General features: G+C 45.9%; 2 protein-coding genes across 16 annotated transcripts in view; both read left to right on the plus strand.

Annotated features, from left to right (window-relative positions):
• LOC109909150 (neural cell adhesion molecule 1) overlaps nucleotides 1-12810 on the plus strand; it is a 110025-nt gene extending 97215 nt beyond the window's left edge. For 7 of the 14 annotated variants that reach the window (XM_031795686.1, XM_020508104.2, XM_031795687.1 and 4 more), the window contains 4 exons: nucleotides 6632-6824; nucleotides 7149-7265; nucleotides 8274-9560; nucleotides 10382-12810. In XM_031795686.1, coding sequence (XP_031651546.1) covers nucleotides 6632-6824; nucleotides 7149-7265; nucleotides 8274-9560; nucleotides 10382-10502 — 1718 coding nt within the window. In that variant the 3' untranslated portion in view covers nucleotides 10503-12810. The other 7 variants (XM_031795690.1, XM_031795691.1, XM_031795692.1 and 4 more) reach the window with 4 other exon arrangements.
• Nucleotides 12811-13434: 624 nt separating this feature from the next.
• LOC109909149 (zinc finger and BTB domain-containing protein 16-A) overlaps nucleotides 13435-18884 on the plus strand; it is a 38553-nt gene continuing 33103 nt past the window's right edge. For both annotated transcript variants that reach the window (XM_020508103.2, XM_031796182.1), the window contains exons 1-2: nucleotides 13435-13548; nucleotides 15215-16506. In XM_020508103.2, the coding sequence (XP_020363692.1) occupies nucleotides 15311-16506 (1196 nt within the window). In that variant the 5' untranslated portion in view covers nucleotides 13435-13548; nucleotides 15215-15310. The remainder of the gene's footprint in view (nucleotides 13549-15214; nucleotides 16507-18884) is intronic.

Consider the following 18884-nt stretch of genomic DNA (forward strand, 5'->3'; position numbering starts at 1 on the left):
ATGTGAAGGGGGTGTTGTCTGTCTGAGAGGGAATGTGAAGAGGGTATTGTCTGTCTGAGAGGGTATGTGAAGAGGGTATTGTCTGTCTGAGAAGGTATGTGAAGGGGGTATTGTCTGTCTGAGAGGGTATGTGAAGAGGGTATTGTCTGTCTGAGAGGGTATGTGAAGAGGGTATTGTCTGTCTGAGAGGGTATGTGAAGAGAGTATTGTCTGCGAGGACCACCCAAACGAACACTTATTTTTGAACATGCCCAGAGTTTGTTTTTTACAGTTAGTTTTTTGTGATGATGACAGACATCGCACAATTGTTTTCCAATTTTGAATCTGTTAGAATTAAACTTCTACACCGAAGCTGTGAGTGACACTATGAGTTTGCTATCTCAGTGTTACAACAGGCTGCCTCCGCTATGGACAAAGGCTATCCTGCTACAGTGATGGGTACAGTATGTAGATGGATGGTCTATCCTACTACAATGATGGGTACAGTATGTAGATGGACGGTCTATCCTGCTACAGTGATGGGTACAGTATGTAGGTGGACAGTCTATCCTACTACAGTGATGGGTACAGTATGTAGATGGACGATCTATCCTACTACAGTGATGGGTACAGTATGTAGATGGATGGTCTATCCTGCTACTGTGATGGGTACAGTATGTAGATGGATGGTTTATCCTACTACAGTGATGGGTACAGTATGTAGATGGATGGTTTATCCTACTACAGTGATGGGTACAGTATGTAGGTGGACAGTCTATCCTACTACAGTGATGGGTACAGTATGTAGATGGACGATCTATCCTACTACAGTGATGGGTACAGTATGTAGATGGATGGTCTATCCTGCTACTGTGATGGGTACAGTATGTAGATGGATGGTTTATCCTACTACAGTGATGGGTACAGTATGTAGATGGATGGTTTATCCTACTACAGTGATGGGTACAGTATGTAGATGGATGGTCTATCCTGCTACTGTGATGGTTACAGTATGTAGATGGATGGTCTATCCTGCTACTGTGATGGGTACAGTATGTAGATGGATGGTTTATCCTACTACAGTGATGGGTACAGTATGTAGATGGATGGTTTATCCTACTACAGTGGACGGTCTCCCCTACTACAGTGATGGGTACTGTATGTAGATGGACAGTCTATCCTACTACAGTGATGGGTACAGTATGTAGATGGACAGTCTACCCTGCTACAGTGATGGGTACAGTATGTAGATGGACAGTCTATCCTGCTACAGTGATGGGTACAGTATGTAGATGGACAGTCTATCCTACTACAGTGATGGGTACAGTATGTAGATGGACAATCTATCCTGCTACAGTGATGGGTACAGTATGTAGATGGATGGTCTATCCTACTACAGTGATGGGTACAGTATGTAGATGGATGGTCTATCCTACTACAGTGATGGGTACAGTATGTAGATGGACGGTCTATCCTACTACAGTGATGGGTACAGTATGTAGATGGACAGTCTATCCTACTACAGTGATGGGTACAGTATGTAGATGGATGGTCTTTGTCCGTGTGTGTGGATGCAGTCTGTTACTATATAGTTTGGCCTTAACTGGTACAGCAGCGTTCCTGTACCATAGCAGGTCTTAGCTAGCTGAAACTGACTGCTTTTACTGACACCCACAGACACCTGTGTTGCAACACTACACAGCTAGGCTGCGACAAACCCCTACCAGGCCTCAGGCAATGCAGAGTGCTTTACTGAAACTTAGCAGGACGTATCCCTCCTCCTCACTTCTCCTGTTTGTTCTTTCCCTTCTAACCCACCTCCTAGATAAACACGCGTCCCATTCACAACCGTTCAACCCCCAGTTTCCTTACTCATGGTTTGTGGCGTAGTCCTCTCTCACATGCTGTGCTTTTGCTTTAACTTGCTTCAAAGCTAGAATCCTTAGTTGCTACATACATGTTTTGACTTATAAATTAATGATATATACCAATTGATTCTTGAAGAATATAACTTATAAATGCCTCATGAGCTTAGTTTAACAGTCGTACCCCATCAGAAACCAAAATATAAGCTTTTTTTTACTCTATGTTTGTAAACCACGTAAACAAACACTGTATACCCTTAAAACATGGTTAAACTATCATTTTGATTAAATGGATGGTCAATAAAAATGGATGCATCCATAGGGCTGTCTATGATTTTGAGAGTGGTTAAATTTTTCTCGGCCCAGCCCTCTCTAAGCCCAGCCCTCTCTAGGCCCAGCCCCCTTTTTACCAAAACTGAAGGGGTGACGGCATTGTTATTGTTTGCGGATTCTAGATTTAACTCCTTGTCAGTTTAAAACTACTTTTGAAATGTTTATTTTGTTCTCTATTCAGTTTTGTTTACAAACTTGACATATTTTCTCTTCTCTCTCCTCTCCTCCCTCTCTTCCCATTTTCCTACCCTTCTGTCCATTTCCACTCTGTTTCCCTCTCTTCATTTCTCTGCCCCTTCCCCCCTCTCTCTATCTCTCTCCCTATGTCTCTGCCCTTTCCCCCCTCTCTTTATCTCTCTCCCAATGTCTCTGCCCCTTCCCCCCCTCTCTCTACCTCTCTCCCTATGTCTCTGCCCCTTCCCCCCTCTCTCTATCTCTCTCCCTATGTCTCTGCCCCTACCCCCCCCCTCTCTCTATCTCTCTCCCTATGTCTCTGCCCCTTCCCCCCCTCTCTCTATCTCTCTCCCTATGTCTCTGCCCCTTCCCCCCCTCTCTATCTTTCTCCATATGTCTCTGCCCATTCCCCCCCTCTCTCTATCTCTCTCCCTATGTCTCTGCCCCTTCCCCCCTCTCTCTATCTCTCTCCCTATGTCTCTGCCCCTTCCCCCCTCTCTCTTTCTCTCTCCCTATGTCTCTGCCCCTCCCCCCTCTCTATCTCTCTCCGTATGTCTCTGCCCCTTCCCCCCCTCTCTCTATCTCTCTCCCTATGTCTCTGCCCCTTCCCCCCCTCTCTATCTTTCTCCATATGTCTCTGCCCATTCCCCCCCTCTCTCTATCTCTCTCCCTATGTCTCTGCCCCTTCCCCCCTCTCTCTATCTCTCTCCCTATGTCTCTGCCCCTTCCCCCCTCTCTCTTTCTCTCTCCCTATGTCTCTGCCCCTTCCCCCCTCTCTATCTCTCTCCCTATGCCTCTGCCCCTTCCCCCCCTCTCTCTATCTCTCTCCCTATGTCTCTGCCCCTTCCCCCTCTCTCTATCTTTCTCCATATGTCTCTGCCCATTCCCCCCCTCTCTCTATCTCTCTCCCTATGTCTCTTCCCCTTCCCCCCTCTCTCTATCTCTCTCCCTATGTCTCTGCCCCTTCCCCCCTCTCTCTTTCTCTCTCCCTATGTCTCTGCCCCTTCCCCCCCTCTCTATCTCTCTCCCTATGTCTCTTCCCCTTCCCCCCCTCTCTCTATCTCTCTCCCTATGTCTCTGCCCCTTCCCCCTCTCTCTATCCCTCTCCCTATGTCTCTGCCCCTTCCCCCCCTCTCTCTATCTCTCTCCCTATGTCTCTGCCCCTTCCCCCCTCTCTCTATCTATCTCCCTATGTCTCTGCCCCTTCCCCCCCTCTCTCTTTCTCTCTCCCTATGTCTCTGCCCCTTCCCCCCTCTCTATCTCTCTCCCTATGCCTCTGCCCCTTCCCCCCCTCTCTCTATCTCTCTCCCTATGTCTCTGCCCCTTCCCCCCCTCTCTCTATCTCTCACCCTATGTCTCTGCCTCTTCTCCCCTCTCTCTATCTCTCTCCCTATGTCTCTGCCCCTTCCCCCCTCTCTCTATCTCTCTCCCAATGTCTCTGCCCCTTCCCCCTCTCTCTATCTCTCTGCCTATGTCTCTGCCCCTTCCCCCCCTCTCTCTATCTATCTCCCTATGTCTCTGCCCCTTCCCCCCTCTCTCTATCTCTCTCCCTATGTCTCTGCCCCTTCCCCCCCTCTCTCTATCTCTGTCCCTATGTCTCTGCCCCTTCCCCCTCTCTCTATCTCTCTCCCTATGTCTCTGCCCCTTCCCCCCCCTCTCTATCTCTCTCCCTATGTCTCTGCCCCTTCCCCCCTCTCTATCTCTCTCCCTATGTCTCTGCCCCTTCCCCCCTCTCTCTATCTCTCTCCCTATGTCTCTGTCCCTTCCCCCCTCTCTATCTCTCTCCCTATGTCTCTGCCCCTTCCCCCCCTCTCTCTATCTCTCTCCCTATGTCTCTGCCCCTTCCCCCCTCTCTATCTCTCTCCCTATGTCTCTGCCCCTACCCCCCCTCTCTCTATCTCTCTCCCTATGTCTCTGCCCCTACCCCCCCTCTCTCTGTCTCTCTCCCTATGTCTCTGCCCCTTCCCCCCTCTATCTCTCTCCCTATGTCTCTGCCCCTTCCCCCCTCTCTCTTTCTCTCTCCCTATGTCTCTGCCCCTTCCCCCCCTCTCTCTATCTCTCTCCCTATGTCTCTGCCCCTACCCCCCCTCTCTCTATCTCTCTCCCTATGTCTCTGCCCCTACCCCCCCTCGCTCTATCTCTCTCCCTATGTCTCTGCCCCTTCCCCCTCTCTCTATCTCTCTCCCTATGTCTCTGCCCCTTCCCCCCTCTCTCTTTCTCTCTCCCTATGTCTCTGCCCCTTCCCCCCCTCTCTCTATCTCTCTCCCTATGTCTCTGCCCCTTCCCCCCTCTCTCTTTCTCTCTCCTTATGTCTCTGCCCCTTCCCCCCCTCTCTCTTTCTCTCTCCCTATGTCTCTGCCCCTTCCCTCCTCTCTCTATCTCTCTCCCTATGTCTCTTCCCCTTCCCCCCTCTCTCTATCTCTCTCCCTATGTCTCTGCCCCTTCCCCCCTCTCGCTTTCTCTCTCCCTATGTCTCTGCCCCTTCCCCCCTCTCTCTATCTCTCTCCCTATGTCTCTGCCCCTTCCCCCCCTCTCTATCTCTCTCCCTATGTCTCTGCCCCTTCCCCCCTCTCTCTATCTCTCTCCCTATGTCTCCGCCCCTTCCCCCCCTCTCTCTATCTCTCTCAATATGTCTCTGCACTCTTGCCTGGTTTTGGACCCTGGTGGACGTCACTACATGAACACTTTCCTCATTACGTATTACTCTTTTCTGAATCTGTGTCTCATCTTTCCGTTGGTTTTGAAAATATTTTGGTTTGAGCAGCAACCCAAGGCTGTTCGTCTGTGACATACACTCTGATCTCCCTCGTCATGTCCATAGTAGTTGTGTTGCTGCTCTCATAGCTAGTTATATGAGGCGATGCTGGTCTCTCTCTCACACACACATAGAGGAAAGAAAGCTATCCTTTCTCTGCCATGGCTGGTTGTCTCTCTGGATGGATGCCTAGACAGACACATGTCTCTCAGTGGGTGGGGAGTAACTACAGAATAGAGCAGCCTGATTGACTGAACTGAACCAAAGGCACTGGTATCAGTTTAGCTTGGTTCCAGATCTGTTTGTGCAGTATAGCTAATTCCTATGGTCGTTGACAACAACCATAGTAAGGAGTTAGCCATACAGCACAAACATATATAGGACTAGGCTAGTATCAGACTAGGCTAGTATCCTACAGGTCAGTGCTGTACCACTCCGCTCAGCAACATAGCACAGCTAGTAGCAGCACTCTGAACTAGAGAACTGAATGGAGCTCCAGTTGACATTAATGAACACTAGGGTATTGAATGAGTGGTAATGCTATTTTGAATACTGTGGCAGAGTACTGAGTGAATGGTGGTGAGTACCAGACAGTTTACGTAAAGGATGTGTATTCTTTTTCCACTTACTATATTGTATGTACTGTAAAGACTTTTAATAACATTCATTTTTACATGGACATTTAATTAACAAAGTACCACATTATAATATGCCTAATATTAATACTGTTGTATTATGACACACTGTCGACATACATATAAGCATTATGGATACAGTTGGGAACTGCAGCAGTCAATTGTGTGTTATTGATTCCTGAAGAACTACAAATGTCATTTAAAAACTAGCAATACATTCTTTTATACTATTAAGTTGTGATTATTTTGTTTCCCAACTGCATTACAAATAGACCCTGAAGTCAATACGGAATTGTTCATACTCTTTTTAGTAAGTGAATCAGATGTCCCGAGGAGCTGATATTCAGGGTGCTCTCTTTTGAATGGGAACTGGACAGATAATGCTAGAGGTCATGTATTGTGTGTGGTACAGTAGTCACTAGCTAGCCACACATACATGGTTGTTTACAAAATATCTCTTGAAGCACATTATGCATTTTCTTCAGGTGTTTTTGGTTATGACTAATATCAAATAAAGTTGATTTAATACATCTTAATGGGTTTGCATTTATTAGAGGGCAGGTGATTTAGATAGATGCCTTTACTGTTCCAAAGACAAGGTACAAGTCACGTGTGATGTTTGTTTGAGCCTTGTCAGGGAGACATTGATCTCCCAATTTGAGCACATCAAGGTACCAGTATGAAGTTAACGTCTACAAAACATCTGGTTAGAAGCTGTGATCTCTTCTCACTATGTCAATGTGCATGACAGGTGAGTTGTCTGTGTTTTATGAAACCATTATGTAGAAAACAGAGATATTTCCATATTCTAACAGTATGTCCACATGTATTCAGCTGTCTAACTGTGGTGCTATATGTTCCTAGTGAGTCATGCTGTGTCTGTACTGTAGATATAGACGGGGAGTCTGCCCTCTCCACGGGCATCATGGCAGGGATCCTCATCTTGGCCTTCGTCCTGCTGCTCCTGGCTGTGGACGTCACCTGCTACTTCACCAACAAGTGTGGCCTCATCATGTGTCTGTGCTGCAAGCCAGGCAGCGGGGCCAAGGGACACAACCTAGAACAGGGCAAGGCTGCATTCATGTGAGTGTCTACTGTCTCAATATGTGCGTCCCAAATGGCACCCTGTTCTCTATCTAGTGTACTTCTTTGGTCCAGGGCCCATAGGGAATAAGGTGCCATTTGTGACACTGACACAGACTGAAAAAGGAGTCTCTGCATACTCTCAATTTAGATGCAATTTCACAGTTCTCATTTGCTAAGCTTTGGGTACGTGATGACCTTCGTCTGAGAATGTCTGGTTCAAGCATTTAATCATCCTCATTATGCTGTAGTTCTGTGTTACTGAGGTCCTGGAGTCTGTTGCCGTGGAGCCTATGTAACTATCAGAATCCTCTGTGTCCACAGAAAGGATGAGTCCAAAGAACCGATAGTGGAGGTGAGGACAGAGGATGAGTGCACAGCCAATCACAACGCAGGAGGACCCACGGAACCCAGTGAGACCACACCCCTTACAGAGCCAGAGTGAGTATACCTTGACATACAGACACACACACATGTGGGTGCGCACATACACACACATATATACACACACACACACACACACACACACAGATATCGTCGTTGGGCTAAAGCACAGTACATTCCTCTTGTAAGAATCCCAATATTCCTGCACAGTTTTGAGTACATTGTAATGAATGGAATGTTGAGGGCTTTTTGAGTATAAGCAGTTAGTTTATACATATGTCTGTGATTCCTATAAGGAGATTGCACCGTCGTGTGCTCATGCTTTTATACTTTTTGTTGAAACTTCTCTATAGTCACATTCACACTGCACTTAGCCCAGGGTTAACAAATGATTGCGTGAAAGGAGGGTTAGCTAACCCTAAACTAGTTTTAACCCAGCATTAAGGATAGCCCTGGTCTAACAACATGCGGTGTGAAAAACCTTTGTGTGTGTTGTAGTTTCTTGTGTGTTTGTTTTTGGGGAGGGGTGTTTATTTCTTTGCTGCCACAATAGTTTTTTCTCAGGATATTTCTCAGGAGATTCATCTTTTCGATATCACGGTTGAATCGCTACCAGTCAAAGACGTGGATAGATCCACTGTGGTTTATTCCTGTATATGGTGAACTTGATGAAGCCCACCTAAAAACTGAGACATTAAAAACGGGAGTCACATGAGATGAGTGTCTGTTACAATTCAACCCTTCAGGTGGTTGTGTGTAGTGATCCTTTCCATTAGAAAGACCTGTTTTTAGTTCATTAGACCCTACATGTTCTCCATGTTAGTCTGTGCATGGACAGTGTCCTTTGTTATTTGATGTGCCTCACTGCATGGAACCCCCTTGTGTGTCCTTTCTCTCTGGTTGATGTTGTCTGCTCTGTGTGTAATATCTAACTGCATGCCTCCCCTAACCGAACCTCCTGCTTGCTCCTCCTCTCCACCCCTCCTCCCCAGTCCCCACGTCGGGTCCCAGTCACCTCACTGTCTAGTGTGTGTGTCTCTGCTCTCTCCCTGCTCTCTCTCCCAGGCTGGCCGCTCACACTGCTGCCCTGGCTCTGGATACCCTCTCGTCTGTAGCCACCATCTCTGACACAGCCAACACAACCTATGACCCCGCCCAGGACAGCCCCTCTAGTGAGAGCACCGCTCTCACCTGTAGCCTGTCTGCCCTCGCTACTGACCCCCTGCCTGCCCCCGCCCCGGCACCCACCCCAGAGTCCAACACAGCCCCCCCAACCCCCTTCATCTCCACCTCTGACATCACAGCTAGAGTAGCCCCCCTGTTAGACCTTCTAGGAGACAGCTCTCCTAGAGCAGAGGACAAAATGTATGCCACTGCTGTTAGTGCCACAGATTGCCCTAAATCTCCCAAAAATTCCCCTATTCCAATACCACCTAGGCGTCGAAACTCTAACAGACCTGCTCCTTCTCCTCCCACTCCCAAGAGCCCCACACCTACCCACTCCACCACCATGGCCCCCAGGAAATCTGCCCCGGAAAGTCCCTCTCTTGCCCCCTCCACTGCCTCTCCTAGTCCAAACACCAGGAAAGCTTCTCCTATTGCCCTAGACAGCCCCTCTCCTGCTCCTATGGCATTCACTTTCCCAGCCTCTGACACCTCCACCTCTAAACTTGCACCTACTGCCACCAGCACTGCTAAACCTGTCCCTGTTACCCCTGTTCCTGTTACCCCTACTGTCCTGGGCTCTAGTACACCAGTCCCTGACCCTGACAAACCTGACTCTACTACCAAAGACACTCCCACTCCTGCCCCTAATATAGACCCCACTCCCACTACCACATCTGTCCCTAGTGCTCCTACTACTGCCTTCAATGCTGACATAACTGCTGCTATCGTTCACGAGGACACAATCAAATGTGCCCCTGTTTTCCCAGACATTCTCACTAGTATTCCAGTTCCCACAAGTGCCCCCACCACACCTGCCCCTAATGCTTCCACTGCCCCGAGCTTTGCCACACCTGCTGCCCCCACGGTCACTATCACACTGGCTTCTACTATCTACGACACCCCAACACCCACCCTGACCCCCCACATGCCCACCACCACAGCACCCCAAGCCCCAGAGATAGAGTTAGAGTTGACCAATGGGGTGGAGACTGAGAGCCCCTCCATTCCCCCAGTAGAGCCCACTAGGTTTCAGAGTAGTCCCACTCCCTCCCCTGCCCCTGGCCTTTCCTCATCCTCCTCCCCCCTGGCTAACGGAAACGGGTTTGGGGCAGACCTCCAGGCCTCAAGCCCCCCAGCTCTGGAGGAGTTAGACAGTCTGGCCAAGGCTGCTCCACTCAACGACGAGTATGGCTCCCTCTAGAGGTTTATACGTGTCAATGTTTTTGTGTTCCCAGTCATCTACTATTCTATTATCACTCAGTCTCCACCTTTCCATTTGTCTTGTGAAGTAAAGTGAAATTGTAGTAGTCAATTGTGGTAACAGTGGTGATAATTGTTCATTAATGAGACCTGTGTAATGGTGACAAGTGCTGTAGTCATTGCCATGGTAGTGGATGTGTGTGTGTGTGTAGCGTCGTGTGGAGTAGTAAAGTACTGTGTAGTAGTATGGTTCCCCTTGTAGAGTGTGTTGTGTAAGTCTTGTAATGACAGTGCCGGGCATTAGTACTGCTCTTAGGCTGGGGATAGGGCCAGAAGACTAGATCTTTCACTCACCCTGCCTAATGTCTATTCAATGGTAGGGCAGACACTGCAACAGACAATCATTTGGTTGTTAAGTGGTCCTTAGTACTGCTCTATCACTTTGACTCAGAGGTGCTCTGTAATTATATTACTTGTTTTGGTATCAATCGTCTAACAATTACTACCTATGGCTATTGTCTAAATATATATTGGAAAAGTAGCGGTTAAGAGCGTTGGACCAGTAACCGAAAGGTTGCTGGTTCAAATTCCAGAGCCAACTAGGTGAACGATCTGTTGATGTGCCCTTGAGCAAGGCACTTAACCCTAATGTATCCTGTAAGTCTCTCTGGATAAGAGCGTCTGATAGAATGTAAATGTCTATTTGGGGTGTTGTTTGAACGCAGCAGTTGTGGTTTTCTTAGGGATGCTGTTTTTCTAGTACATTGCAGGTAGACTGTTCATTTCTAACATTTTCTCCATTGCAGGAAGATATTTGGAGGTGAGAAAAGTAAAGCGGAGGAGGCTGAGGTGAAGACAGCCCTGTCAGAGGGGACCACAGAACACAACAATGTCACACAGAGAAACGCCAGCGACAACAAAGCATGATTGGGCAGCCTCAGCCCATCCAAGATGGCGGAGGCAGCAACACTCATTACAGTCTGCAGCAGTTTTTCTTTCCAGTGCCCTTACTGCATTTCCAGAACAGCAACATGTGTCTGTGCAATAGAGTTGATTAGAGCACGATCTGATTGTGCAAACATGTTTATTCTCACGTATGTTGTGTTTCGCTACACACATGGAACACTAAAGAATTCCATTTGAGTGATTTCAAGTGGTATAGGAGGCAACATTCTAGTTTTTACAACTACTCAGAGTTATAATTGTTTTCAGTGAGGAAAAACAATGGATTATTCAGGAACATAACACTGAGTGTAGAAAACATTAGGAATATCTTCCTAATATTTAGTTATACCCCCCTTTGCCCTCAGAATAGCCTAAATTCATCGGGGCATGGACTCAACAAGGTGTCGAAAGCCTTCCACAGGGATGCTGGCCCATGTTGACTCCAATGCTTCCTGCAGTTGTGTCAAGTTGGTTGGATGTCCTTTGGGTGTTGGACCATTCTTGATACACACGGGAAACTGTTGAGTGTGAAAACACAACAGCATTGCGGTTCTTGACACACAGTGGGCCTGGTACCTACTACCATACCCCGTTCAAAGGCACTTTAATATTTTGTCTTGCCTATTCACCATCTGAATGACACACATACACAATCCATGTCTCAATTGTCTCAAGGCTTAAAAATCCTTCTTTAACCTGTCTCCTCCTGTTCATTTACACTGATTGGAGTGGATTTAACAATTGACATCAAAAGGGATCATAGCTTTCCTCTGGATTTACCTGGTCAGTCTGTCATGGAAAGAGAATGATGTTTTGTACACTCAGTCTATATATACTGAAGAGATTGACCATGTAGACATTATTTTATTATTTCCATGTTACATTGTTCAAATGTTTGAGGGCTAGTCTCATCGAATAGTCTCATCGAATAGTTTGTTTGCATGTCTGATTTGCAAATGGTTCTTAATGTTTTGTTTGAAACATTTGACTGTTTTAATATTTATGTCTGTATTAGGGTGTGTTATCATACAGATTGTTTCAATGTTTCAAACAGAAGTTCATGGATTTGATTTAACACCACTTCCCCATGCTCCAAGGCAAGCTCTGAGTGACAGAGACAGACAGAAAGGAAGGTAGGGTTATTTCTAGCTAGCAGCCCACAGTGCTGGGAATGCTTGGGTTTCAGAGAAAGCCATATTATCATAGATATGTATCAGGAGTTATCATATGAGATGTCTTCAACTCGCCTTACCTGGGGGTTCAGGAAATGAATACTGTATTGTGCTAAATGCAGAAGTACGTATTGAGTGAATATTGTACTGGTATTCACAATGGAACACAAGATCGAGCCATGTGCAAGCGATCCAGGGGTTCGCACAGAGAAAGGTTGTAGAGAAGAACGTTTAGTGATCTAAGTGAATGTCTCATCATGACCCAAGCACCACCACTTCCTTGTTTTAACATCAACTATGATGAGTATCTTATCATATTCACAAGAAAACAAAGAAAATGCCTGACATTTATCATTTAGAATCGTGTTTTTGAAGCAAAAATCTTTTAAAGCAGTTTTTGTACTCTATATGGAAAGGTTTATTTTCCACTCCTGACTGCGAGCTTGTGCACTGTGACTGTGTCAATAGATTGTCTTGTCGTCACTTTCAATAATATCTGCATAGCTTTGTCGTGAAAGGTTAACACAGCCTGGGGAGATATGTTGAGTTTTGGGCATGATGCATACAAACGGTACTTTATAAAATATGTGTAACAGAATCCCAAACAGACATGCCTATGTTTGTTTAGGCAATGCGAGTTTCATATTGAGTTATGTGAGGGAGTTATCAGAATGAGGTCTGTTCAGGCCTATAAAACGCTTTATTTTAGTCTCCAGTTGTTGTTCAAGTGTTCTGTAATGTTGTCTTTGAATTGATTTTGTTTTTGTACAATAGCAGGCATCATGAGCTTGTTGCCTGTTGACTTTATAATCCCAGAGATGGAGGGCAGGGTGGTAATCTGACAACAGAAGAAAACAACACTCCAAAATGTTAATACTCTATGTTGTTCTGCCACTTTCATGTAAACAATCATTTCCCTCAGTACATCAGTGGAATAGGACAGTCATGCCAGAACCTGTACAATACAACCCTCTGCTGTTGTCATCCTCCCACCCCGTCCCCTATCTCTGGAGCCTCTTGGTTTTACTGGGTCAAACCCAGTGGACCGTTCTGCTCTCAGCGGTCTACAGTCAGAGTACTAACCCATTTACAAAATAAAACACGGTTTTGGAACCTCACGCTGTTTACCGTTGTTTTTATGGCAAGTCATTGTTTTCTACAATGATATTATATTATTAGTGTGCCCTTTTCTTTCTGATGGAGTTTGTAGATGTAATATACAATAGTGAGCACTAGATGGCATGAATTGACAATTTACAAATGTAATATATTTAGCAAGATTATATCAATGTCCTTGTTGATGATAAGGTAATATATCAAATTACTCCTTGATTAAGGTTATTAAATTATTACCTTCTAGATTACGTGAAGAGATAGGAAAATGATAGATTGTAATAGGGTATGATAATGAGTTGGTGTTGCTGGATTCCCTGAGTTAGTGACTCCTTTTGCTCCTCTGTCGAGACTTGAGTGACTAATATAATTGTAATGAGCAAGGGCAGACACATATAACCCAGACAGACCTACCAGTATTTTTTTTAAATCTCAGTAAGTGATGAATAATGGTTAATTTAACTAGTTGTTTTCAATTGCATCTGGATCCAAAGACAACTGACTTTCATTCACCCTGCCCAAAAACCAGGTCGTGAGGACTGCTGCCCTGTAGATGTCTCTCTTTCCAGCCTTGATAGAACCGGGAACAGAGGACAATCATTCAAAGCTGTGACGTCGCCTGGGTGACAATTTGCCTACTTGGAGTGGGGATGAGTTTGGAGCGGGTTCTGTGAAATGCCTTACCATGATGTTGCCTGAATGATAACGCAATCGGATGAGTGAGGACGTAACAGGCCGCTAAGGTAAGGGGCATGAATGATAGCAAAATAGTTGTCTTTCAATGTTCTCTATTGCAGTAATACTGCCGTTGCACAGGTGAATCGAAAATACTTTCTGAAATAGCTATTCTTCACCATGTTACCAATTTATGGACAATGCTGAATTATTAATTGACATATTCACTAAATGGCAATCCATTTGTGTTTGTTTTTATATGCATAGTCGCGTTTCCAAAAACGTTATTTGGGCTAAAGTTTGCCCGCCGTTACTGTAACGGATTTAAAAACTTGACTGCTTAGTATGCCCGCCATACGATCAGACAGAGAGAGAGACGTGACTAAGCCGTGCCGTGCTGTGCGCCCAGGCTATGTGTTGCTCCCCTACAGTTTAACACTATGGCCATATTGAATTATTTCATGTTTAGAGCGTTAGTGACCAGATAAATGTACATGTTGGTGTTTTGGGGTAGGAATTCGTGATTCCATCAGAGCATAGTTAGCACCTGATGCGCTCTGTTGCGGAACTACCCAGGCTGTGTCAGCATTATCCATATGGGTATATGTGTATATGGGTCAGTGGTCACTGAAGGTCAGAAAATATAACAAATAATCATGGAACTATTTATCGTAGCATTTATCTTTATGATCGTAGGCTATATAGGCTATATTGGTTGAGGAGTGGCCACCCATACAAACATTAAAAAAGCGCTCCAAATGTGTGTGATTGTGAACGGTATTTTTCACCTTTCTAAATCTAACATTTGGTTGAAATGTAATCGTGGTTTGATAGTAGTAACTTATTAGATCGATGTATTCTCGAGTGTTCCCGCTGTAGCCCATCTATAATCGTTTACGCAATCCATATGCGCCCATATCAGCGAGTGGCTCAGTTTATAGACAGTATAGACATAAAAGTACATGCATCCGTGTGTTACCTGTTGCAGTAATACAGTTAAAGTGCGTGTGTACTAATGCATTTACAGCACATGTGATAGTGTATGGCTCTGTCCATTTGCAGCCTATGACATACAGTGCATTCAGAAAGTATTCAGACCCCTTGACTTTGTATCACATTTTGTTACGTTACAGCCTTATTCTACAATGGATTTTTTTTTAATCCTCATCAATCTAAACACAATAACCCATAATGACATAGCGAGAACAGGTATTTTGAAAAAATTGCAAATGTATTAAAAGTAAAAACATAAATACCTTGTTTACATATGTATTCAGACCCTTTGCTATGAGAATCGAAATTGAGAATTTAATCCATTTTAGAATGAGTATGTAACTTAACAAAATATTGGAAAAATCAAGGGGTCTGAAAACTTTCCGAATGCACTGTATAGACATATACAGTGCGTGACTAGTATCAAACAGACCTCATGGTGCACTCCTGGATTTAGGGAATCTATAATTCTCCTGTGTTTCCTTCCCGAGTATTCTTATAGTGACACATTACCATACAATATCAACATTTCAACTCAGTGCCTGACATTTGGCCAGCCAATGCTAAAATATTATTACTTTTCTTTCCCTCTGCAATTGTTGAACATGCAAGATATTGACATAAGACATCATTTAAACATGGCAATCAACCAGACCATTCTTATTCACTATTAATTGTACTGTCATTGCCATGATCTGAGATTTGAATATTTAATGTGGTTTCTTCTGTATCTCCCTTTAGACTTATAGACACACTGAAGGAAAAGCAGGTGGGATAGAACACACCTCATGCGTGGGCTCAGAGAGGGTCCGAGGCTGTACGGATCATCTGACTAAGATGGGTGTTCTCCAGCTCCACAACCCCACCCTCCCCGCCACGCTCCTGCACAGGGCCAATCATATGCGTCTGTCGGGAACGCTGTGTGACGTCATCATCACGGTGGATGGCCAGGAGTTCCCGGCCCACCGCACCGTCCTGGCCTGCACCAGCAAGATGTTTGAGATCTTGTTCCACCGCAGCAGCCTGCGCTACGCCCTCGACTTCCTCTCCCCCAAGACCTTCCAGCAGATCCTGGAGTACGCCTACACGGCCTCCCTGCAGGCCACGGCCGAGGACCTGGATGACCTGCTGTACGCCGCTGAGATCCTGGAGATCGAGTACCTGGAGGAGCAGTGCCTCAAGGTCCTGGAGACCATCCAATCAGAGGAGAAGCAGGACCACCTGAGTCTGAGTGGGAGGAACCATGGGTCTGGAGAGAGTGAACAAAGCAGGGCAAGGCACTGGAGAAACATGCTAATCTCCAAGAAGCATTCCATGCAGGAGGGTGGTATCAACCCCACCGCCCTGCACCACCTGGCACTGTACCACATGACTGACAGGAGTCCCTCTATGCCAGGGGGACTACCTATGGGGCTCCCTGTAGCTAGTCCCACACAAGTTGGAGGGCTTAGTCTGGAGGGCCTGGGTCAGTCTCCACTACAGTACAGCCTCAATGGAGCACAGCACCCCTCCCTGCCTCTGACTAAGAGGATAAAGACAGAGGACAATAACATGCAGGTGGATGAAGTCAATAGCTACGAGGGCCGGTCCTCCAGCGGAGGGGAGGGAGGCTTTGAATCGGACCAGCCCAGAGATGAGGGCCCGGGGACCCCCCAAAGAGGCAGTGTCATCACCTCGGCTAGAGAGCAGCACTCGGGCCAAGAGGAGGGGGGCATAGTGGGGAACAACTCTCCTCTGGACAGTTTCCCTGGGCTGGCTGAGAAACACCTGGCCTCCCTCTACTCATCCATGCCCTCCAATCACATAGGGGAGGTGGGGTTGCCTATGCCCATGTCGGTGGCCCCTTCCCTAGCCATGTCCCTGGACCTGAGGGCCTACGGGGGACTGCTGCCCCAGGGCCTGCTCCACAGGGAGATCCTCAGCAGGCTGGGCCAGTTTGCAGCAGGGATGAGGCGGGAGGGCCAGAGTCAGAGTCAGAGCTGTGGGGACTGTGGTCTCCAGCTGCATAACAAAGAGGCCATGGAGCAACACAGGTAGAGTACAGATTACTGCAGACTGCATACTCAACTCACTGTTATATCTCCAGGGTGTCTTTAGGTACTATGGATCTCAAGGTATCATTGAAGGAAGTATTTTGTCAGAGAGTGCCGGCAAGTAAATGTAGTTGAATGTGGAATGCAATTAGATTGTGTCACCCCTTCTCCTACAAAGTGCTCTATCTGGTCGCTATACACTAGGAGGTCTGTGAGAGACCGAGGTAGGGATTTGGAGTGTGTATGTGTGTGGTGAGTCTGGAGTCTTCATGCTAAATAGTTAAATGTTTTGTTAGAATTTGCAGGAAGAGATAAATTGTAGTACACAACTTCTAATTTAACGGTTGGTGATTTTTTTCTTTTTTGTCTTCATTAACTTTTAACACGTTAATAGACTTCAAAGGAAAGACCTGGGAGCAACGATATTGAATATCTTAGTTTGTTTAAAAAAAGACACCTGCTCTTGTGCCTGAATAGAGGGACTTCATGAGAGGTATGAAATGGGTCTTTGTTAGCCACTTAGCATACATGGTGTGGCATAATGAAGCTGTTTACTAAGTTTCTAAATTTCACAATTCTGTATGATTATTTTGAATTAGATATGACTCATACTTAAAACTGTCTCTGGGTGCATTTGGTATGCATTCCTTTGCATTAGTGAGGAAGGAGAGTAGCCTGCCCTTATAGGGATCAGCAGGCTTCTTAGCATGGGAAGGCAGAAGCCACTGGTTGACAGTTATACTGCTGCCTCATGACTTGGTGGGTTTAGACTAGGGGTTGGTGGGTTTAGACTAGAGGTCGACTAGAGGTTGGTGGGTTTAGACTAGAAGTTGGTGGGTTTAGACTAGAGGTTGGTAGGTTTAGACTAGAGGTCGACTAGAGGATGGTGGGTTTAGACTAGAGGTCGACTAGAGGTTGGTGGGTTTAGACTAGAGGTTGGTGGGTTTAGACTAGAGGTTGGTGGGTTTAGACTAGAGGTTGGTGGGTTTAGACTAGGGGTTGGTGGGTTTAGAGGAGAGGTTGGTGGGTTTAGACTAGAGGTTGGTGGGTTTAGACTAGAGATCGACTAGAGATTGGTGGGTTTAGACTAGAGGTAGACTAGAGGTTGGTAGGTTTAGACTAGAGGTCGACTAGAGATTGGTGGGTTTAGACTAGAGGTTGGTGGGTTTAGACTAGAGGTTGGTAGGTTTAGACTAGAGGTTGGTAGGTTTAGACTAGAGGTTGGTAGGTTTAGACTAGAGGTTGGTGGGTTTAGACTAGAGGTTGGTGGGTTTAGACTATAGATTGGTGGGTTTAGACTAGAGGTTGGTGGGTTTAGACTAGAGGTCGACTAGAGGTTGGTGGGTTTATAACTTGTAGGATTATTGTGAACTCATGAGTCACCTTTCCCATAACTCTGTTGATGACATGTGCTACACCAGCTCAGCTTTAGTTTGTGAGCAGTGCTACTCGTGACATTACAACAGCTTCAGACAGGTCCTCAGGTACCATTGCTAAATCAATCAACCGAGCCATCATCAGTGTCAGAGCACCAACTTCTACCCTTTCTCCTCCCACGCAGATGGTTGACATTTCAGGCCTGTGCCACTCCAGTGTTTGAAAGAGCCTGATGACAGAACATCCAGCAGGGTATTAGCTAGCCAATGCTCAGTCATGGAGATAGGCAGAGGTTTGAAGGTTGGAGGAGTCAGTCCTTCTGGTGACTGCTGGTGTTATAATGAAACTAGTCCATGTCAGGAGACAGGTCACTGAGCATCATCCACTTTAGTCACATTGACATTTGTGGAGAGAACAGGGAGAGAGAAGTTCGTTAGGGCATAGCACACCTTCTCAGAACTTTAACTTCAGCTTTGATTAAGTTAATTATCTAAAGGAGAAAGCTGGGAATCGTATGAGGTGTCTGGTTTATAGTGGATCACTTCCCTAGTTTTCTGTTAAATCCTCTTGCTTTCTATTCTATTTTGATGTAACGGGTGTTCTTGATTTAATTGAAGAGTTTTGTTGACCTAATATTTTATTGGTACTATGTATTAGATCATCTATTATTTGACTGTGGTCTGTTTAGAACTGTCTATAGGACTGCTGTCTGACCATTGTACTGCAGAGGGGGATATGAGGATAACAATGCAGATGATGCCTCGCATGGCTGGACGTGTGTGATATGATATCATGGGGTTTGCTGCAGGCAAAGTGGCAAGTCAGTTTTTTAAAATGTTGTACTAGTTACGAGAGGAGTGTGTGTCTTGATTTCCATGCGTACGTGTGTGTCTGTGTTTCTGTCTGTGTCTGTGTGTGTACGTGGGTGTCTGGGCTTCTGTCTGTGTCTGTACGTGGGTGTCTGTGTCTGTATGTGTACGTGGGTGTCTGTGTCTATGTGT

Source organism: Oncorhynchus kisutch, linkage group LG18, assembly GCF_002021735.2.
Source record: "Oncorhynchus kisutch isolate 150728-3 linkage group LG18, Okis_V2, whole genome shotgun sequence".
NCBI lineage: Eukaryota > Metazoa > Chordata > Actinopteri > Salmoniformes > Salmonidae > Oncorhynchus > Oncorhynchus kisutch.